The 24,273-nt window shown below is 39.6% G+C and overlaps 1 protein-coding gene across 3 annotated transcripts in view; it reads left to right on the forward strand.

Annotated features, from left to right (window-relative positions):
* The window catches only part of ncor2 (nuclear receptor corepressor 2), a 93,637-nt gene that overhangs the window by 8,678 nt on the left and 60,686 nt on the right, over window positions 1–24,273 (forward strand). For 2 of the 3 annotated variants that reach the window (XM_023958648.1, XM_023958649.1), the window contains exons 1-2: window positions 18,984–19,088; window positions 20,363–20,478. In XM_023958648.1, the coding sequence (XP_023814416.1) occupies window positions 18,984–19,088; window positions 20,363–20,478 (221 nt within the window). Of the gene's footprint in view, window positions 1–18,892; window positions 19,089–20,362; window positions 20,479–24,273 lie in introns of those variants that run through there. The other variant, XM_023958647.1, reaches the window with a different exon arrangement.

Below are 24,273 nucleotides of genomic sequence, written 5' to 3' on the forward strand. Positions count from 1 at the left end.
ATAAAGCCAGAAAGAAAAGCCCCTTTTTCTCCACATCAGGTTCAGCTGATTCACCATGATCATTTGAACGGATGAAGATTTATGGTATGTCAATAAGCCTGTGTTTTGTAGGTGTCGCTGTAACATTATTGGTGTTAAGTTGTTAACTACATTCACCTGAAGCTCAAATCATATCAAAAAATGCAAAAACATCATAAAGATCACAAAACTATAATTATTCATAAAAAACAAAGAAAAAAGAGCAAAAAACAAATCTTTGAGAAATAGAAATTTTAAAAATGACAAATAAGAAACTAGAAAAAGTGCATTATGGGGCATCCTTGATTAGATGATGAGGTTTGCCCATCATTTTGACAAATTATTTAGCATGAAGCACTTTAAACCACAAACATAAAGGTTACTGCTTACCCAAACAGCTCCTGCTGTGAAAGAATATTTCAATTCAGGACATACCCATGACATACCATGCTGGATAAGCTCTGTACTAATCGTAAAACTTATACAAGTTTTTATTTATTTAGTTATTTCATAGCTTAAATTGCAGCTCAGTGAAGCAATTTAAAAACTTGGACATAGTTTCTGCAGAGCGGCAGGAGTTCATTACCTCTAAGTTGTGGGCCAGACTGTTTGTGTGAAGAGTAAACTTCTGCTATTATCTCATGAAATCTTTGTTTAGACTCTCTCCCGCTGCTTACAGCTCCCCACAACCTCAACCTAACATCACTGGCGCAGCAAAAATGCCGAGCAATATTCAAGTTATTCAGTGGTACAGTTTTGAGCCTGATACCAGGTCAGACGTGGAAGACAAAGACGTCTGCAAGTGGATGCATCAGAAAGGAGCAGAGAAGGGAGACTTTGGTCCACCCATTTCTCTTGCTGTGTCACAAATTTCAGCTTTTTCAAACGGCATGTTTTTATTTACGTTTTGAATAAAGAAATACTCAGGCAGTTTTAATTTTAAATAATTTTATATATGTCCTTCATTGAGAGATAAATGCTACAAGGACATGGTCAAATAATAATACTAATGGATTAGATTTGTCTGCGTTTTTCCAGACGCTCAAAGCACATACAATGTGTCCATTATTCATTCACTCCTCATTCATACTTGGTGAGGCCAGTTCACGCCTACAGTCCCTCTGACCATCACTGGGACATTCATGCACATTCACACAGCAGTGGAGCCACACGGGAGGCTCCAGCCAGGCTCCATTGTCAAGCCGAAGGACTCAATGACAGTTGGCTTGGGGGGGGGGGGGGGGGGGGGGGGGGTTGAACAGCTGACCCTTCGATCATTGGACGACCTGCTCAACCGCCCGAGCCAGTGCCGCCCTTTGAAAACACAGAAAGCGATGGAATGGGTCTTATTTCATGTCATCAATATTGTAGAACTGTTTGAAATAAAGGACTTTCTGTTTACCATTTTGTAAGTTAAGAATTTTCAAGTTGAAATGCCAATATGACAGCGAATAAAAAGGAAAGTGACCATGTAAAAGTACTGAGTTAAATGCAATGTGGTTGAAAAGGTGGATGCAACAAGCTTTTGTGCTGGTACACTTTAGCTAAAAAAGTTTAGCGCACCCATTGCAATTATTGCAAAAACGTTATCTATAGCCCTCTGACAGTTACATTCCTGTTGAAAGCAGTCACACATATTCAAACTCAGTCAATGGGAAAGAGAACACACTTTAGCGGGGATTATAAATGGCTCTTTGGTGAGTAGATTCTCTTGATTCTGTTATGTAATGCTGATGACAGCATGCCAAAAGACATTACCCATGTTTGTGTGTAGGCTGCAGCTGTGGGAAGTGCTTAGCTCACTGATTAGCTTAACTTTATTTGGGAGATTATACAAACACCACTATATCTACATGTTATTTTTTGATTTTGATTTTTTTTTATAACATTGACACAGAATTTTAGCCATTCAGATGTTTTTTTTTACCTTGTGTTTTTCTTTGGGTTTCTTCACTACCTTCTGTTATTCCTTTGAGAGGATGGATGGATTCCCATTTAAACCTATAGCATGAGTTTTTTTGTACATGTTTAAATGGCTCATACATAGACGATAATGCCTCACAAATGTTCATGAGAGTCATACATAAAGTAACAACCTGTTATACATGAACAGGTTATCTCGAAGGCTATACTCTAATGATTGCCAAACAGAGGCCATCAGGTTCCATGTTACCATCCAAAAGTACATTCTAAAGCTTGTGAATTATTAAGTATCAGTGCAGAGAAAGTAGGTCAGTCCACTAGACAAGTGGACTGGTGGATTGGTTGGGACATAGGGATTTATGGTTGGAGGGGGGGGGGATCCAGAAAATCACATTGTCTCATTTTTAAAGTATTCATTTGTAATTTATGGTGGACCTGCATATGTACTGGCTTTAGCAGGGGGAAACGTCTGGCCCTGCAGGATTTGAGTCCCTGGTGGCGTGGTGTGTTACTGATGGCAGCCTTTGTTACTTTGGTCCCAGGTCATTCACTAGGTACCCCCGTGTGGCTCTGGGATATTTGCTCTCCTTTCTTGTGATCATTTTGACCCCGTTGGGTGATATCTTGCAGGGAGCCCCAGATGGACGGAGATTATCAGTGGTCTTGTATGTCTTCTATTTCCTAATCATTGCTCCCACACTTAATTTCTTCACACCAAGCTACTTACCTATTGCAGATTCAGTCTTCAGTTCCTGGTGTCCTTAGACAGCTCTTTGGTCTTGGTCATAGTCCCGTTTGGAGTGTCACTTTTTGAGGTTGTGGAAAGGTGTCTTTTATATAGATAACAAGTTCAAACGGGTGTCATTAATACAGGTAGCGAGTGGAGGACAGAGGATCCTCTTACAGAATAAGTTACAGGTCTGTGAGATCCAGAAATTTTGCTTGTTTGTAGGTGACCAAATACTTATTTTCCACCATCAGTTGCATTTAAATTCTTTAGAAATCAGACAATGTGATTCTGGATTTTTCTTCTTCTCATTTTCTCCTTCATAGGTATACCTATGATGAAAATTACAGACCTCTCTCCTATTTTTAAGTGGCAGAACTTGCACAATTGGTGGCTGACTAAATGCTGACGTGTTCTTTGCATGGTTTATTTGCACTTTTTCTGTGTTTTAACATTGGTTCATTTCTGATACATTTGTCAAAATATTTTTTATGTATATTACCGTATGACCAGTTTTTATCCTTTGGCAAGGCGCAAATTGTATGTAGTAGCGGTGTGACACAGCCTTAAGGAAATTAATCCAAAAATCCTGGAGTTGTAATTTTCTTCAAGTTCATCTTTTTTTTTTCTGTTGTGGTGTGTGCCATTTTATTCTGGACCTTAAGTCATTAAACCATTTCTCAGTTCAGTCAGTTGATGCATGTCAACAATTTAGTGTCAAATATTGATACAATATATTAAGAGGCAAATGCTGTATAAATATTACAGCTTCACCAGGCATTTAGACCTTTGATTTCACAATTGTGATGCCCCATGACAAGATTAGAACTGGAGATTTTACTGAATCCCTTAACTGTCTCTGTTTGTGTATTTCTTTATATTAATCAGTCTACAGCAATGAAGCCCTTTGCAAAATTTCCATTTGCAGTTTAAAGAAAAAAAGTTGTAGTGGATGATAGACTGTGATACAACACAGATGACAAGGTCACTGACGTGCAGACACACATGGTTAAATATAAAAAAAGATAAATGCTAGATAGCATTTAGTGTGGCGCATTTGGCAACTTTGGTTCTATATTCAGTGATGTTCCCCCCCCCCCCCCCCCCCCCCCCAAGTACACATATACGCAGATAATTTAACTCTTTGACATTGGAACTTTAATTCCAGTGTTGACATTATTTTAACTGTCGTAACTCTTCAACCGTTTACGTTAACATAATTCCAGTGGGTTCTAAACTTAAGAAAAGCAGTCTTGTGATGAAACGCAACACTTTACATTAGTGTAGTCCTTACGCAGTCAACGTAAATCAGCTGTTTCAAACACAGAGAAAAGCTCTGTTCAAAGCTAACATGAGACCAGGAGCCGCTCTTGGACCCATTTTTCAAGGTGGTCTCGATTATTCCTCAGTCTGAAACAATCCGTTCCTGGAGCGAAACAACTGGTCACGTGATCTAAACACAGTCGGAATGTAGCAGCAAAAGAGCCGCAGATGATGTCATTTAATCAAAGAGGAAAAAGGGTCCAACTCCTCAATCCTTATTTTAACACAGCTGAAAACGCGCTTTACATGCTTTTTTGTGTCTCATTATTTGGCACTTGCTGCTGTGATGTCATCCTGAAAGCTATCTTGTAGTTTCTTAACAGAATTCCCTCAAAACAATGGCACAACTTTACAACAAGACACAGTGACTCCTTGAAATGTGATTGGATGAATGCAAGCTCATTGAAATAACTTTTGATGTGATGTACAAAGCTTCTCACTGTTTTCTCCACAATCTTTCCTGATTTAAACCAAATCTAGTAAACAAAACCACGTGAATAAAAAACTCTGCACGCGGGGGAAAACGACGAACAGGTAGAAAGGCGGGGGCGGGGCTTAGACTCACCACTTAGGATTCCAGACAAACTAACAGCTGTTCCATAATAAAAAAAAATAGCTGTCATCCATAAAATTAATATAATTTATTGGGTTTACTGAATTTAAAGAAGAAAAAAAAATAAATAAATATCCTGACAGCATTTTGAATCAATACAAGTATTGCCAAATAGACTTTATTGTGATATATAGGCTAAACCATTTTTTTAAACACACCTAGTGTTGCGGCTCCCTGTGCTTTAATCTCAATGTGAAACTGATCCAAATGGCTGTTTGAGAGGTGCATGCATGTGACCGACACCTGGTGTAGCACATCCACGTGCGTTCCAGGTTTGTATTGTAACATTATCATATATAAAGTAAAATGTTTTGTTAAAAGAAATGTTGTTGCATAATGAGGAACTAAAACACTTTCTGTTCTTAATTTTTTATTTATTTATTTATTTATTTTTCATCCTCAAAAAGTATCGATAATGGTATCGTTAAAATACCTGATTGATAAGCAGTATCAATGAGAGTAGTATTACCGTTAAAACCTTAACTATACCCATCCCTATTTTTAGGGGTGTAAAGGTACACTAAAATCTTCATAGGTTCGATACATTTTCTGTACTTTTTTGGAACACAAAAAAGGCAGAAAAAAAATTATTCCTAAATACATTTATTGGTTTTATATAACAATAATAAAATTCACATATGTAGGTGATCTGCTATATAAAATAATACAATATTAGCTGTCTGGAGCCAAAAACTTTGGATAATTAACACTGGCCTGAAAACAAACAAACATTGTAACTTGCAACTTGTAGACCCGATTTTTACAGTCGGGTGATGCAGTTTTAAGTGCGTTAACAGATTAGATGTGTTATCTGTGGCATATGCTATCTTCGTGAACCAATAAAATGTGTAAACAAAGCATTCGACTTATCCAGTTGTCTTTTCCTTTCATCCAAACAAATCAAAAGTGTTCCCACCCAGGAGAGCGTAAGGAGATGGGCCAAGATATTGCTTTACTTAAATTTTAATTGAAGGTAAGTTGAAACATACTTTCACCCCTTTGTGTGCAGCTTAGCAACAAATAGAACTATAGCAATTTTAGCTGTGCTGAAACACAAATGAACTGTTTTTTACTGAAGCATCTCTCACTTTTTTTATATTTGTTTATTTCCACTCAGTCTTGTAAAAGGATCACAGATACCATACTGTCCCACATGTCTCATCAGCTGTCACAGTGCACACCTGTCAATCTGTCTGAATAGGCTGGTGGTTTACCTCCACCACATATACTAGGTCAAATAAGCAGCAGCTAAACTGCTAACGTCACTGTTCGAACACAGGTGCAATTGCTCTGCTTTTCATCTCTCCTGGTTTCAGATAAGCAGCATGAGTAAAATAGATTTGTGCAATATGGTGGTACTTGTGCCTTTTTTAGAGGATAAAAGCCTACCAAGGGGTCTAGAGCCAATAAAATATGAAAGATTTTTAATACAATCAGCAGCCACTATTCGTTAATGTTTATATGTATTTAAAGAGTATCAGTTGATAATAAAGTTTAGTGTATAAAAAAAAGCGTAGCTGATTGAAGGGCTGCGCACAGCTTTTGAGTTGTAGATGATACTATTTGAATGGTTGAAGTTACAGGAAGTTGTTTGAAAAGGAACAATGCAGGTAAATTTACCAAACCCTCATTATGTCATTGCTTTGTGTCACTTTGTGTCACATGAATACACAATTCACCAGTTATTAGTTTCCTAAACAGTAACTGGCCAGAACACAAAAACCTTTTCCAGCAAATGTTGTATTGATTTTTATAGAAAGCCATTTTAATGGAATGATTTTATACGGTAGATGATAGGGGGTGCAACAGATCACAAAAGTCATGATTCTCTCTCTCTCGGTCTCTGTCTCTCACTCTCTTATCTACAGTATATATACAATATATACAATAAAAACAGGAACATGTATGCATAATATGAACTGGAATTCACAAAGTCAAAGTGGGAACACCTCCGAAGGTGGTAGAGAATGAAGGAGCAAAGATGCTGTGGAATTTCCAGATCCAGACTGATAGGATGGCAATGGCGAACCAACCAGACATTGTAGTGTTGGATAAAGAACAGAGGAAAGCCATTGTGGTGGATGTGATGGAAACATCAGGAGGAAGGAACATGAGAAATACCAGGGACTTAGAGAAGAACTGGAGAAAGCATGGACAGTAAAGATGACAGTGGTGCCTGTGATAATTGGAGCACTCGGGAAGTGACCTCAAAGCTGGACGAGTGGCAACAACAGATCCCTGGAGAGACTTCAGACCTCTCAGTCCAGAAAAGCACATTGCTAGGAACAGCTAAGATACTGCGCAGGACCCTCAAGCTCCCAGGCCTCTGTTAAAGTACCCAAGCTGTGTGAGAAACCACCCGCAGAGGGTGAGAGGGATAGATGTCACAAAAAAACATTTGCTCATTGAGGCCTATTTTTAAAAACAAAACCTTAAAACATCAATGACATCTTTGAACTCAAGCTTTCCTGTTTATAAAGATTTTTAAAATGCCCATATAAACAAAGTGCATTAATATGTATTGCATCTTGAAACAAAAACCATAGTTATATTAAAAAAAAAAGTAAGAGAAGCAGGGGATGTCATAATTTACAACTTTCAATTCTTTCAAGAGAACTGGAAGCCAGAACTGGAAGTCCACAACCGGAAGTTTACGTGTACAGTAATCCCTTGCTATAACGCGGTTTACTTTTCACAGTTTCGCTACTTCACGGATTTGCATTGTCCATTGTGTTCTGCATTCTGATTGGCTAAAAAAGTCACTCAGCTTCTTCTCTACCTGTGCGTCAATAGCGTTGCAGTTTAATATGTGCACGTACGTAAAACAGCTTGCCAAATTTACATTACGTACGTGCAAATTCTCTTGATGGTGGCATGTCGGTGTATAAGGATCTTTTTGCAAAGCAGAAAAAAGAGCGACCTCAACTACCTATAACTGTGTTCTTCTCCCGAACAAACACACCTGCACCGTGGGCTTCAAAAGAAGAAAACACTGCAGAGCGGAGTCGGGATGCAGCGGCTCAGTCTGAAGAGCCGTGAAATACACCTGAGTCACTATTTGTCCGACTGTACTTTGTATTTTTTTCAAAATCATTTTAAATTTTCTCCCGTTTAATCCAATCACTCGGGTCGCTGTGGGCGGGGCTAATCTCCGCAATTTGAAGTCTTCTGTTCACATCGATGATTAAAATTATTATTTGACAGTACCAGTGACGTGCGGTGAGGTTAATGGCTGGTGAGGCACTGACGTCATCAGTCAGATTTACAAACATATGAACCATACTGAGTAAATTATTCACCATTTGATTGACAACAGTTAACGTGTTTTGTTTAAAATATCATTTCAACATGTTTTTTTTAATATGCAAACTGCAGCATAGAAAAAAGCACAAACGTTATTATCGTCTTACCTTTACTTGTAAATAAATTCCATACGCCGCTCCTTCTGAAGAAAATGACTTAATAATAATAATAATGGATTGGATTTGTCTGCGCTTTTCAAGACACCCAAAGCGCTTACATTGTGTCCATTATTCATTCACTCCTCATCCATACTTGGTGACGGTAAGCTACGGTTGTAGCCACAGCTGATTTGCCGCTTGCTATCACTTCTTGTAGTATTTTTTAGCGTCATAATCTCAGGGCTCACCGGCGCCCCCTAACATGAGGCACGAGAACTGCTGGCCTCACCCAGCGGCTTTTTCGCCGGCGTTTAGCGCTCAGCACAAGAAACACGTCCCTCACATAGTTATTTATAAAAACAAACACTGTACATCATATACATCTGCTAAATTATGTAAACTCAGCTCATATAGTACAAGTGATTGAACCGACATACAGAGAGACAGCAGTACCGTCTGACTGCATAGGTATTGCACAATCCAAGGTGAGGCTCAGCGGGCTGTTGCCTCATCGCACGTCACTTAGTATCTGAACGGCAAATGCGGAAATTCAGCGATTTTGAAAAGAAAAAACACCCAAAAATTGTACATTTAAATGGAAAATGACTGCAAAGCACAAATTACTGATTAAATATAATAATTGAATTTATTTTTTCTCTTTTCTTCCCATAATGACAGGTGAGGCACAGCCTCACCTGCCTCTCCTGACTGCACGTCACTGGACAGTACAGTACAGAAGGTATTTGTTGAAAAAAAGGTTTCTAAAGTACTTTTATTTGTGGAACAAATGCTTGAACCTGTAAATGGTTTGTTCTTTCTTTTCAATTTATAATAGAGTATTTAATTGTATGATAATAGTTAAAAAAATAAAGGTTTCTACTTCACGGATTTTGCCTATCACGGGTTCTTTTTGGAACGTAACCCCCGCGAAAAACAAGGGTTTACTGTACTCCATAGTGGGGTCAAGAAAACCTTTGACGGTAGCTCCTCCTGCACGCGGCGGGAGGCTCGGGTTTATGAACCCACATGGGAAAAAAAAGTTTTTGCAATGCAATGGAAACACTTTTTTTGAATGAAATCGGCTAGTTAGCGATGGCTATGCACTTCTTGGTAGGAACTGGCTGCCTTTGGGTACTGCGCAGGAGCAGACAATGCTCCACAGGAGACCCCACAGAATCAAACAGCTCATCAATAGTTGAGCGTGTCATGCAGAATTGATGGATCCACAGCTCCTTTGTAAAATCACCAACCATGATTTCCTGACATCGCTTCATCCGTAGGCACTCCAAAAAGTAAGGAGCTTGCCGCTCTATGGCCTGAATAAGATGCTGGCGTCTCTTTGACGGATGATGATCCCTAGTATCATGGCAGAAATTTTAATGAATCTGCTGTAAATAATTCTTCACATCCGTCGCCATGCTTTTGAATCACTTATCGTGTGAGTTTGTTTGTATTTATTGGAATAATTATGATTTAATAGAAACGGTGTAATAGGGAAATCGTTTGACTTTTCTAGAATTTTGTGCATATGTGTAATGGAAATGCAGCTGTAGAACGTCCTCCAGACTTTGACTTGAAATAGATGACAAGTCGGTAAAATGAATTACTGCATCCCTGTTTGCTGATTAGTGACAAAACTAAAGTAATTTGGAACTTTGGATTATTTTATATGTAAATACATTTTAACAATCCAATCAAATGTTATTTTTAAAGACCTAGTCCACTGAAAATTGTGTTTTTAACTTCTTCTCATGTTTTTGTAGCATCCTCCATCTTTGGAATCTTTGGAAAAGGTTTTAGTTGTTTCTTATCAACAAGCCACCAGCTCCCTGTTTTGTTCCCTTCTGATGCCTCCAGTTGCAGACAAAAAGATCCATCTTCTTTGTTTTTCTTGTCCGAGCTGGCATTCGGCTTAAAACTGAATGGCTGCATATCTCAGCTATTGCTCATTATTTTTGTTGCACCACTAATGTTAGCTTGGGGTTATAAGTTAGCGGGAGGGAGTGTAAACAGAGGGATGATGGAAAGAAGTGCCGGCTTACTTCTGTGCCAACAGTCCTGCCCACAAGTCAGAGGCGAAGTTCTGATGAACTACTGCCGTGCTGCAGAAACTATGGCCTAGAAAATTAAACAGGTTTTTCGATTTTGCCTAAAAAGTAGGGCTGCACAATAAATTGGATGTTTATCGTTCTCGCGATATCAAGCTGTGCAATACGCATATCGCAAAAGTCTGTGAAAATTGTGACAAATGGGTTACCGTAAATTCCAGGTTATAAAGCGCACCCGGATACAAGCCGCACCCACCCATTTTCACGTGTTTAACTACTTTTGTACATTCACGAGCTGCATCAGAGTACAAGCCGCATGTGTTAGGCAGCATGATCAACATGACAAATCACGTCCTGACCCCCAGAGTAAGTGTGATTCATTGCCGCACTGTGGGAGGGGTCAGCCTTGCCTTAAGCTCATGTATTTGAGTACACCCACACCTGCCAAACAGCATGGACCTCTATTCTGTTCACAAGTTCCTCAGTTATGGTTTTTTTTAATTTTATTTATTTATATTTTTTTTACTTATTGACAATCTAGGTATCATACATAAAATTACAACCAGTAACCATATAATCAACATTACATCCCTCAGTTATGATGAGGAAATTTACATCCGCGATCCCCCATTTCCCATGAGTCTTAGGGGCTAAAGGCGGGACCAACGCCCGGCTCGCCACACTGTTGTACGTGTTTAAGAATGAGCAAGTAGCAGCAGTGCATGGAGGGGTGATTGGGAACATCTTGTGTCGCGGCAGCGTTATGGGAGTAACAGGGCTGGTTAAAAAAACACACCAGTAAAATAAAGCAGCCGCGACTGAAAAGCGCGCTCGCCAATCGGGCTCCTCTTCTCCCCTTCCTATCCGAAAAGCTCACACGGCGGCTGTGAGCTTTTCAATGCAAAATTCCGCTCAGTCCTTAGAAACCGTAAAAAGGATCACATGGATTTGTGTTTCCAGTCGTGTCCCGACAAAATAAAGGCTGATGTTATTCCCACATATTTACGTGCAGCCAGCCGAGTCACTATGACTCAGAGGTAAATACACTTCTGAGCATGCGCTGTTCTCTCCGTCACGCAGCTGACCGGCTTTTCCATTTACTGATGGTGGATTTTTTCACGCTGCTTTTAACGATTGCTTTTAACTTGAAAGTTTCATCATATTGAAGCGGCGATCACATGCACGTTTTGGGTCTAATGGCACCAAAGGATTCTGGGATGCGGCCGGGCATGCGTGTTTCGTTTTGTTGAACCATGACTGAAGTGTCTAAGACCTGAAGTGAGCTCCATGCTGTTTGGCTACATAGAGGTGTGTTAAAAAACAAATGACTTGTGCTTGGTGTTAGATAGAGAATTCAAACCATTCGCCGAGTCCGAAAGTACATGGCGGCCTTCAATTAAATCCATAAATTAACCGCGTCACTGAAGGAGCCGCAGGGCTGTAAGCGCAGGAAAAAAGTAGCGGCTTATAGTCCGGAAATTACGGTACCTTAAATGTGCTAAAACAATCTTATGGCAGCTTGAAGTATTTAATGAATCAAATAAATCCCTTTTATGCATTTGACCAATCAGATGTGGACTCCTTTACATAATTGACCAATTAGATGGACCCCTTTTATGTTAGATGAACACCTCCTATGTAGACGAGGGTCAATTGGAGTGTACATGTAAATGATGTTGACTCTTATTTAAATTAAACTATGTCGGTGAAATGAAATGATTTAGTTGTTTTGCTATTTGATCATGTATCGCAAGTTATATCGTCATCGCAATATTGATCACACTTTACTCATATTGTGCAGCCCTACTAAAAAGGTATAATCATGAATAAAAGACCACTAGGAGCAGTTTTAGAATTATTGGAGATTATTGGAGTGATCCGTCCATACTGTGTGGGATTTCAGTTATATTTATCCCACCAGCCAAGACACTTTAAAATTTTAGTCAGCTTTTTAGAGTTCTACCATTAAACCTTTAGTCATGTGACTCCCTTGGTTCATCACAAAAGCTCAGAAAGCTACAATAATGTATTGATTTAACTCTTTACATTAGAAAAAAACTACAGTAGAGTCAAGAAATGAAAACAATAAAAAAAAAATGTCTCTTGTGTTTTTCGTTGGTGATGTACATGTGACGGCAAGCAAAATTGGCTTTTTAGTTTTTTAGAGATTGATTTTAACTCAAGCAAACACTTTAGTCAGAATGAAACTAATTGAACCACAAGCTGCAAAATAATAAATAACAAATAATTTAATAATGTTATGCTTCATAATTCTATGCAAGATGCTTCATTCCAAGGACATAGTGGTAAAGCTTGAATTTGACCTTATGTATTGGAGAAATGTATGAATGTAATTTGAACAAGTCTTTTTTTTCCATGGAAAAAGTTTTCTAGCACCTCTCTATTGAGGTTTCGAATGAGTGAAAGAAAGTGTAAGCAAACTTGAATCTCCTTGTCTGTGCCCTTCTGTAATGAGGCTCCAGGGAGATAAATTCTTATGGGATCTGACAGGGTGCCACATTCCTTAGCCGACTCTTTGCAGCCCCCACTTACGCAAGCTTTCTTCTTTTGGGCTCTGCTTTATAAACTGAGCCCTTTGCCCATTGTGGCCATTCTTGAAAGATATTTCCATTTCAGAGGAATGACACATATGTTGTTCATAATAGAAGTTTTTTTTTTTAAGTGACTATAGGAGAATATTATTAGTAATTAGAATATATAGGATTTTGTTTTAAAGATTCAAACCATTTGGGAGCTTAAGAGGGGAAGCAGTTGTTCACTAACTACAGTGCGACTGATGTTCTTGACTTTGGCCATTGAAGAGATACAAAGTCCCACTAACATGCCCTCTACTGACAAAGTTGAGGCCGGGAACCCAGGAGTGGACTATTCTATAACCCAAGGTAAAGTCACCACGGTAGTTAAATAGCTCATTTGTGACAAGGCACTGGGGATGATTTGGGCCTGCCATGAGTAACTCAAGTCTTTAGATGTTGTTACGCTGTCTTGGGTGACGGGCCTTTGTGGCATTGCATGGTAGTCAAGGGCAGTGCCTCTGGACTTATAAGGCTGAGTGGTGTGCACCTGGACCACAGCCCCCAGTCTCTCTGGGAAAATAATCCACGGTACTGGAAAGAAGAATTTGGCTGATGATCAAACTTCAGATTTAGCAGGAACAGTGAGTTTTTTTGTTCTGGTCGTAGAAACTGCAGATCAGCACCACACCTACACAGTCTGATAGAGAGTACGTGGAAGTTTGCTGATCCAATCTACATGTGTGTTAGAAATTTGGAGAAGGCCTGCAATGTTGTCCCTCACAGGGTCCAGTAGGATGTGCTCTTGGAATATAGTGTTTCCACACACACAAAAGGAAGGTGAAGCCTAGGATCTTCTGTACCCTACCCCATCCCTGGTAAGGGGAACCAGGCCCTCAGCAGCAGTGGCTGTGTCCTTTGGGTGTTGGCTTCCTGGGCCTTGTGACCCCTTTTACATGGAGGGAAAGGGATCCCTGAGTTCTCTGGCTAGGCCATGAGCCATGGATTTCCATGGCCCTGTGGTGCTGGTTCTGGTCCTTGCCCCTGAGCGCAGGGCCTCTTCAACATTCCTAAGAGTGGGGAAGCCAGGGCAGCTCATGTTTATTACGCTTGTTAAGGACACATACTTCTCTTGAGAGCCCTGCGCTTGGCATGTGCAGTTGCGTGTGTGTGGCAACTGCCTTGCTCTCTAGTGGACTTCCTGCAGGGCAGGTTGATGGTTGCCTGGAGTGTGGAGCGGGTCTGCCTTTAGGGGCCTTGGTTGTGCCAGGGGTGGGGATAGGCTCAGAACTCCTGGGTGGGGGTGGGGTCTTTGTGGACTCTGCTGGGCCCCCTGGCGCGGTCAGAAGGCTGTTCTCCAGCTGAGCTGGGGCTTGTGCTCACTGTGCCCCTGTATTCCGCTGTTCTCTTGCTTGGTGTAGGGGTGTCTGGGCACTCCCCCTTTTTTTTTACATATCATCATCCACCACAGTAGAACACAAACCCTCACCTGAGCAAAGGTGCAAGTTCACCTTTTCACAAATATTATGTGTAACAGAATGGTAAATGTTTGGTTGTTTGTTTGCATAGGTATGTGTGTGTGAGCTGTATTTATATTGGGTACGTGTTGACATTTATGTGTGTGAAGGCTTTTGGAGCCAATAGGGATGTTCATAATATTTGGATGTGTTTGTGGACAGGCCCCAGCCTTTTGACTAACATCTTCACCTGACGATTATAAACGTCTAACAACTTGTTGCTGTGGGATTCTACCTACTCCTACTTCTTAATCATCCTCCAACTTCTTTAACCCTCCCTTTCTTCCCTTTTGTTGTCTTATCCCCCATCTTTAAAATCCCACTCTCCCCTTCTCTCTTCTTTATTTCCGTCCAGTCAAACAAGAAATGCATACAAACATAAATAATATAAGTAAAGTTTACCCTCATATATAAAAGGGGTTATACACCCTGTGTGTCAGAAGATTTATAACCCCCTATTGTAACAGCAATAGCTGTCCAACAGAAGAGGCTCTTATCGGTTTGCTCAGCTGCTGGACAGGGCAAGTAAATAAAAACGTTTAAAAGAAAAAGTTGCCCAGTGTCTGCTTTGTATCAGTGAATCGAATTTGATTCCAGTGCATGTTGATCAGGATTGCACTGTGAGGAACCGGATAGTTTGTTTTGGGTACTGCAGGATTGCATCTCTGCTTTTTGCTAATGATTTTTGTTCTGTTGGCTTTATTGAACCAGGGCCTTTAGTTTGCACTGGCGTGGTTCAAAGTTGCGCTTGAATCAGCTGGGAGGAGAATCTGCACCACCAAGTTGGAGACCATAAGTCTTGGCCAGTAAAGAAGTCATTTGCCCTCTCTGGGTAGGTAAAGAGCTCCTGTTCCATGGGCAGGAGTTTGATCATGGAATCGTTCCAAATTAAGGGAAGGATAGATCTAGAGATTCAACTGGTGGACATGTGTTCTATCTATTTTAGTGAAGAAGGAGATAAGCAAAAAGGCAAAACTTTGAATTTGCTGGTTAACCTACATTCCTACCCTCACCTAAGGTCATGAGCTTTGTAATATAGACAAAATGATATGATCTTAGGTACAAGCAGTTGAACTGAGTTTCTTTTATAGGATGGCTGGGCGGTCCCTTAAAAATGGGATCAAGAGCACAGTCAACTTTTGTATGGATCTTGGATGCTAATACCCTTGAGGTACTGCAGGGACAATTTTTTTAGCTTGCCTAAGAGGGCCCTAAGGTCATTGGGTAGAACTGGAGGAAGTTTCTTCAAAGTGGGAGGTCTGGGGATCTCTGCTTAGACTTCTGCCCCCATAATCCACCTCCAGATAAAGGGGTAGAAGATGTGATTAAGAGTTATAATCCTGCATTTAGTCATTTTTGACTTTGGATGAGTGTCACTGCCAAGATCTTGAAATGATTTGATTTTCATTCAAAGGTTTATAAACGGACAGAATTATTATGCATGTGATTTGGTTGTATTATTATATATTTTCAAAATCTTTTTGCTTAATTTGATTTGGAAAAAATGTTTTCAAATGATAATGCATCTAAAAAGGGACATTTTTCATTGTGTAACTCTTGGATTTGGTTGAAAGTAGACATAACAGTAGAACAGACTATTCTTGATTCGGAGGTGTGTTCAGCTTTTCTAAGTTTGTCGATAAACATTGAGGCCTAGCTATTGAAGCTGCATTACTTTAATTGTAGGTCTCAACTATGAAGCAGGCAGTTTGTTCTGAGCGGGGATTTGCTTTACTGTTTACATGTCAGTAGAATGAAACTGCTATTTGAAGTCTGCCTCCTGCTCTTCTTGGCAGGCTGAACACTGTCTGTGTGTTAGTGTATCCACAGTTATTCCTAGAATGGAGAGAGGGTGGGTGTTAAGAGGATGAAATATTGGCTGTTGTAGGCTGAGGCCTTCTACTCTGCAACGACAGAGCAAAAGAAAGTGGAGAGGGAGAGCACAGGAGGGAGGTGACTGAGTTCATTTGCAATGCTGGCAGTGAGCCATTGACTTGCCTGTGGGCGTCTGTAGCAATGCCAGTGCATGTGTTTAGCCTCTCGTCTGGAAGGCTGTATTTTCCCCAGAGTTGATGTTAAGCTCTCTTATTGTGTTGGTCCTCATCTTGGTTCAGGTTTTTTTTTTACTTTTGGGTCTTTTTGAGTCTTGTGACTGCATTCAGACTCTCCATCTCTGGACTGGGTCTCAGTTTAGGAGAATGGTTTAATCTTCCTAACTCAATTTATTTGTATTTAAAAACAACTGTTCTATTTTGCTTTAATTTCTTCATCGTTTGAGTAATCAGGTTGGTCTGACCTAAAAGAAGTGCTCACTAATGTGAGGGAACTATTTATGACCTCCCTTTAAGCTACTGAACACAAAGCCAGTCTCCTGCTGGTGCGAGACTTTCAACAGTGTTTACCCCATCTCATGGCCTTCGTGAGCTTATGTTTACAGAGGTCCTCTGTCTTTTAAAGCCAGACCCATGTTCAGGCTTTCGTAATGGAGCTTTTTGCGTAATAGCATTCAAGTAACACTTTGTTTTTGTGACAGTGAAGCTGAGAGAAAGGGTTGATGGTGCCCCTCTGTGCTACAAAAAGTTGTGAAAGATATATAGGGCATTTATGTAGTAGGACAATTAGGATGTGTACTGGCATTTTAACCCAGGTTATTTTGTGCCAACAAGACAACTTCCTGTTTTTTCCATTTTATGCTTAAAAAAAGGCTTTTTCGTACAATGAGTTAGAGGGGTTATTATTTTTCACATAATTTGGGAAATGCCAGTGTTTTAGTCACTGGAGGAACTATAGCAATGATTTCGTTACACATTGCACTGCAGTTTTTGACCTGTTTATACAGTTTATATAAAAAAAGAACAATTTAGGGAGATGATAAACTAAGTAAGATATTCTGAGTAGAAATTACACAACTGAAAATACTTGAAGTGCTCCGTCTCCCTCACTGTCTGAGAACTAAAAGATACAAACATTTATTCTCTGCTCCATCGTGTTTTCAAGGTATGTGACATGCCATGATTGATGTTTTTAGTAGTGCTGCCATGCGATAAATTCTTTTTTTGTGCAGTTAATAAATCATGACCTTTAATTTATTAATCTAACTAATCTATTTTTAATTAAACCTAATAATTGCTGTAAAAAGCCTCATTTTGAGATATTTCCATTTAAGGTTATGACATTGTGGCACAGTAAAATATCAAAATGTAACTAAAATTCTGGCTTTATGAAGTGTATAACAGACTTCCAACCTTTACTTTTACACCACAAAGAGGAATTTTTCAATCTTGAACAATAAGGGGTTAAAAAACAAACAAAACAAAACATCAGGTCCAGAATTTTCTAATTTGACACATAAAAACAGTAGTCCTGAAAACTTTTCGGAGCATAAAAAAATAAAATAAGAATTTACCACAAATTACAAAATGAATACCATAATACTAGTTGACATACAGTACCTTTACAGTCTACTGTCCCATGCGCTCAGCCCTCCACATATCCAATATGATAACCAACACCTCGTTGGGGTTTATCCCTTCCATAATAGATGATAGCTGTGGCGTTGAGGCTTTGTTTTATGTTAGTTCTGTAAAGAAATACAAAGTCGCACATTAATGATGTCACAGCAGCGAAGCGGCGCGTGCTGCTTATGCAGACCATTGACTGAATGACAGGGACACAGACGGGAATTGAGAGTAATGTAAGAAGGGGTTTCAGCTGAGTTCAAATACAGTGTTCATGCTAATAAGCAGTTGGACCTTTGTTTTATATTCGAGAACACAACAATAGTTATAGATTCAAAATTAGATTAATGCAATTTTTAAAAAAAGCGGTAATTTGTCCTTAGAAAATTATTCACAGTTAACGCGATAAATTGACCCTCCTAGTTTTAATCACTACGTCTCTTTTGTTTTGTGCTACAAGCAGCGTCATAAGCTGACAGTAAACCGAAGAGCAATGGTATCAAACCCCAATTTTCTCTGTTGGCTAGGAGTACAGGGAGGGATACATTACAGCAGAAGGATAGAATCACATCCATGTGTGGCTTGTAGACTGGAGCGAGTCCTTTTTTATCACAGCCGGAGCAATCCAAAGCTGAACTGACCTTTTATTGATCAATAATTCTGCTATCCAAAGCGCAATAGACAATCTCACATATTGAAGTTGTCCACAGTGTAAGGAAGACGGACCCCCACCCCTTTTCCCCTCTTAATACTTGCTAATGTTTTCATTAATTTGATGCATTTGCTTCACTGGTTTTCCTTTCATTCCTTTTATTGAGAGTGTTCTTTTTGAGTTAAAGCTTAGGACTATGCTACTCTGTGTTTTGTTCAAAACAGTGGCCAGTGTGCTTACAGTTTAGTTATTAGGTGTAAATGCATTTTTACTGATCTGCGTTTCACATTATATCTTGATCTTGGTTTTTCTGGTGCCTCTGTGTACCACCAAGCCACGTAGTATTTTCATCATGTTGCTGTTTGACTTGGCTTGAATGTGATTCCTCTGAGGGGTACAGTGGTCCATTCAGTAAGCGGCAAAGGAGGAGGTGAGCATTGCAGGTGTAGGGAATCTCACTAAATGCAGGAAGGTGATAACTTTATAATATCTGTAATTGAAAGACATTCATGCAAACCTTTAGAGATTCTCTCCATCGCCCACCCATTACATTGAACAGTTACTCTTTTATGTCATGCACTTTAGTTTTATTGATCCTAAATGTCTAAAACTTATAATCTGAGGTAAATGGATGTCTTAATATGCCCTTGCAGCTGATTGTGTCTTCTCTTCCCACAGGTTTCAGGCTCAAGCAAACTGCCAAGAATGTGCAGCATCTGCCTTAAAGCCATGCCCTTTTTCCACCTGTAGAGGAAGAGGCTGTGCCAGAATGTCCTCTCATCCCCAGTCTGTGCCCCCGGGCCGGAGAACTGTGGACACGAGGCATCTGCCAAATCCCGCCTCTTTACCACTCCAGCTGCAGCGGGCTCACACGGTAAGGGCGGGCACAGGGCATGTTTTCAGTCTCAAACTAAAGTGCCACAGCATGTTTATTTATACATGTTTATTTACCTACATGTCTTGCATTACTGGTACATTACAATATCTATTAAGTATTGAGCAAAAAAGTGTTCAGACTGTTGACAGTCTCCTCCCTGATGAGCTGATGGTGTATTAGTAAAAACAAATTAGTCTGCAACAGAATGGTTCCCTCATTAGATCTTAGAGTTGAAAGTTCATGCAGTGTGGAGTAATAATAGCTTCTAAATGGTTATTTCTACCAATACTTATGATTACGTTTATCAGTTCACCACGACAAAGATGTCTTTTCTTCAGAAGATGGCTCTTTAACCTTGAAGTTTAAAAAGTGACGTCCAGTGTTATTAAGGCCTACTTGGTAATTGAAAAGAAAGAAAGAAAGTTTGACATAAGAAACCCCAATGCTGAAACTCTTGATAATCTTATTGTCCAACTTCAGCCTATGTTTAGAAAACACATTAGGTTTCAGGGACTGTCCCAATAAGTGTAAGTTTTTAGTAGCTGCACAAGTTTCCAAACTAAATAAAGTGTGGGTGTGATCTAAATTTGGAGAAAGGATAAAGATAAAAACAAAGCAGGTAGTTGGACAGGAAATAAACTCTTTCTGTAGAAGTTAGAGGGATTGTTTGTTTGTTTATTTATTTAAACCATGCAAAATCAATTTTTTGAGCTTTTAAATGTATTATAATGTTCATTTCTAATGTTTGATCTGTTCACACATTCGAGTATTCCTTTAAAAACCTGTGCTCTGAGCACCAGCCCCTCCCAACCCACGAAAACGAGCGTAGACCAGTGAGAACAGCCCCTTCCAGTAAGAGTCTGCAGTGCCAGCACCGCCCCCAGGCTAACACAAACATTCACTGTCTCCGCGGAGCTAGTAGTGTTTGGCAACAACGCTTTCATTTTATATGCACAATATACACATCCATCTTTGGAAAAGTTTGGATGGCGTTTGTTTTCGTGAGTTAGACACTGAAACGCTGCTGAGGCCAGCTCTAGGTTGACATCATGAAATGGGCGGCACCCACACAGTGCCTCAGAGATGGAGTCGTCTTACTTGGAAAGAACTCAGAAAAATAATAAATATTTAATTAAAAATGTTTTCTTTTGTGTGCCAAAGGTAATATATTATCATATATATGGATACTGTTTAATATGAAAGGCGTAAGAATAGTATTGTATAGGCCCTTTGAAAAATAGTTCATAGTTTTGATTTTGTTTGTATTTCAGGAAGTGGGATTGGTTGACTACCACTCTCATCATGTCAGGGACTACGGCTGCCACCTGGCCCAGCCCCACCGCCGTCGACCTTCCTTGCTGTCAGAGTTCCAGCCTGGGAATGAACGGTATGAGTACTGTTCTATGAGTTCTATACTTCTCAGGTTTCTCAGATCTCATGACATTTTTTAAAATTAAAGGTGTTGTGTTGAATGTAGCCATAGAACCGTTGTATACAGTACATATTTGGCATGAGCTCAATGATGTATGTTATCCCACACTACTGGGCATCACAGTTTTTTAAAGAATTAATTCAGCTTTGGTCCTGAAAAGCTCTGATCTAGGGGTGCAATGGATCACAAAACTCATGGTTCAGATTGTGATGCAGTCTGGATCATTTGTCGGATCAGTAAAAAGAAAAAGAAAAACAACAGGAAAAATAACAAGAAAAAAGCCTACAATTTCTTTTGGGAATGCTTCAAAACATGTATTTAAAAAACATATATAAAGTACTTTAAATATATTTATATATATATTTATATACACCGTATTTTCACGACCATACGGCGCTATGGATTATAGGGAGTAGATTTAGTCATGGGTCTTTTTTCTATATTTAACACATACAAAAGACGCACCAGGTTTTAAGGCGCAGGCACGTCAAAACATACCGGAAAAACATGGTGTGTTTTAAAAACGGGGGCAGGGCGAAACTGAGTTGGATGTGATTTATTTTTTCAGTCATCAGTCAGCATCAAAGTCCTCATCTTCTCTATCTAAAATGAAAAGCTGAGCTAAATTTCTATCAAACTCGCCAAGTTCCCTTTCGTCATTGTCAGAATCGGTCTCATTGCCGTGCGGCTCCTCCTGAATGCGAAAGCTCGAAGGACAGTGCAACCAGACACGTGTTGAACCTTTCCTGCTTTGTTCTTTGACCGTGGTCAGAAGACACAGGGGAGATCTTCTCTCCAGGGCTGATCTTCCTCTAACTTTTCAATCATATTATTTGAAATTGAGCTCAATTAAGCTAAAACATAACTGATAAAACCTGGAACTCAATCTGTAAACATTTTTGTTGTGGTATTCTTTCCTCATCGCTTGAAATAGTCTGAATCCTGACAGCTGAGAGAAAGCACATGAATGAAAGCCACATTAAGCCTGCATTTTTATGCAACATTATCTCAGTGAAGTCTCTGCCTTTTAACCCTCCCCAAAAGCAGTCCTTATGTAATTGGCAGCCACAAACCATTGTGTTAAGTGGTTCTGCAGGGCGATGCAGCTTGAAGAGTTTTCGTACTTCTCTATAACCAACAGTAAATTGAGCAAAGCATTGTATGAACAGTAGATTTTTTCCCCTCTTACATACCATTGATATTTATTATTTATTCGTGGATCTGTTCTTGAGTGTAAGGCGTGATGAGGACTTATGAAAGATTGATGGGTATGATTTTAATTTTGCATGGTGCTCAGGGAACAAGTTGCAAAAATGTTTTTGTTCTCAGTTTGTTGGCATACAGATTGTCTAGTGAATGTTACTGGAAATCATCTGCAAAAACCTGCATGCATCTTGCAGTGGGTGTAGAGTTGGTGGCTGTCTTTTGAGATTTAGTCTAAGTGTTGTTGAGTGCTAACAACAGATGGCAGAAAGTCTCTGTAGAATGATGATGCTTTCTCTTATTGTATTGCTGTCTTTAAGCATCAGTATTTTGAAAAACATTGTGCTGCATACTGCCCTGTTGAATAATCCTTAGCGTATCCTCTTACATGTAAACATTTTGTCATGGCTTGATTAAAAAAAATGAACGTGCTCTAACGATGCTTCCTTATTCACTGCTACATTTCGTTCAATCTGGGATGCTTTGGCAGTTTGTCAGAAATGCCCTCTCTGCATGTGCAGGACAGAAGCCTTATGTAAGCTGAGCAGCCTGTTTGCTCCTCTGTAGATTATAGATGAAAATTTGATCAAACCTAGAGACTGTGGATGGGGATTTGGAAGGCAGAGGTCGAATAGATTTCTATTTGTGTTTGGAGTCTGTTATTCTGACCGTGACAGTAGTTTTCTCTGTTCTCTTAAAAACTGATGGTTTAATCGCTCATGGCTCCTAATGTCTGCTCCTAATCTGTTGTCATTATAGTTTACATAAAAAAGGTATTACCACCATTGTGTGTCTTTATAAGTCCACATTTTTTTTCCTTCTGAGGTTTTCCTTCACAAGTAGGTGGAAATCTTTTTAAGAATCTTTTGAAATAGAAAGTCAACAAGTACCAAGTAACTGAAAATAAGATTTTAAAGTAAAGTAAGATGTTATCAAAACAAATCTTAGTTTGACAATTTGGTAAATGATTTGTTTTTTTAAATGAAGCCATTATTTTGTCATTTTAAAGTTGTCCACCTTTTGGCGCATCCTGTGGGGGATCGCCACAGGGAACTGATTTGCACAGGTGGTTTTGGCAGGTTTTTTTTTTTTTTGCCCTCACATCCTTCCTGACAACCCAGTATTTCTCTGCACAGGGAGACTCAGATAGGCTGCAGCGCTAAGAGTCTTGCCTAAGGCGCCATAGTGGATTTTTGCACTCCTGGGAATTGAACCCATGTTTCCAGTGGGATAGTCCTACACTCAGCCAACAGAGCTTTTTGCCCATTAACCCTTACTGATCTTTTAATTCTTAAAATTACTTTGCCAAAAAAAAAAAAAAAAAGGTTTTCCCATTGCCATTTGTAAAAAAATAAATGTGAAAAGGAAACATGTCTTGCAATGTTGGCATCAAGTTTCCAAAAAAACCCAAGAAAAATATATTTAAAAAGGCATTTTTCCCCTACCGAAAATTATAACCTAAAAGGAAAACACTTCAACAACAGCCTTTGCAAATCTAAAAAGGTTTGAATGATAAATGTAGGTAATACACTCGCTAACTCCAAGCTCAGAGGGTTGCTTCGTTGTTTTTCCTTATCAAACTAACCAGTTAAAATGAAAATTCTCTTTAAAAAACTGTGATGAAGACACTGATGATATCCTTAGTTTTGGGTACCGAAGGTAATTCAGTTTTTACCCGGCGACACAGACACAGGAACAATAAATGCTGTTTGCATTCGTCTTTTCTGAGCTTTGGTAAGGTTAGCCAAGCGTCTCTCTCTCTCCCTCTCTCTCCGTTAACCAACCTCGTGCCTTGCACAGCTGCACAGTTTCTTCTCTATATTGGCAACCGTACAAAGACTGTAGTGCTTTCACAACAACAGGCTGCTATCAGCACACATGATCTCTGTTTTTGTCATAATGGGTCCAAGTTAGTAGGGCAGTGACGGAGCTGTTGAGCAAAGTTGTGATGAGATCCCCCAAGGCTCCCTCCCCCCACTTCTATGCACATCTTTTTCTCAGACAAATCCGCCCAAGAGACTAGATTATTCTGCCCACTCACAACTGCAGGAGGGAAGAAAGGGAGGACATGGTTAGGTGGGGGTGGACTGGAGCTTGATGATCTGATTATGTAAGTGCCAACTCTGTGGAAATAGAGATATTCCACTGAATGAATGGAATAGAAGGCCATGTCACATAACTCAATTGTGACTTTTTATTTTTTTTGAGACATCTGATGACAAACCTCATGTCAGGCTTTTTTTTAAAATGTGGGTTTGACATCATTTTTACTGGCCTGGCATATCTATTGTTGTCATATAAAGTCAATGGAATGGCGTGATTGTTACGCCAGACCTCTGACACGTCGCTACATAGAAATGGGCTTCATTCTTTCAGCACACCGAGCAACCACACACTTGGCCATTGTGGGCCTAGACCGGCAATTATGGTTGTGTTTTCCCATTTCTCTTCAGAAGCCACTTCCATTTAGACAGTACAAGTAAAGTCACTGATTTTCTGCCTTTAGGGTTCTATTAGAAAACATTCAATTTGACGGAATAGAGTGCA

This window comes from Oryzias latipes, chromosome 9, assembly GCF_002234675.1.
Source record: "Oryzias latipes chromosome 9, ASM223467v1".
In the NCBI taxonomy this organism is placed as follows: Eukaryota; Metazoa; Chordata; class Actinopteri; order Beloniformes; family Adrianichthyidae; genus Oryzias; species Oryzias latipes.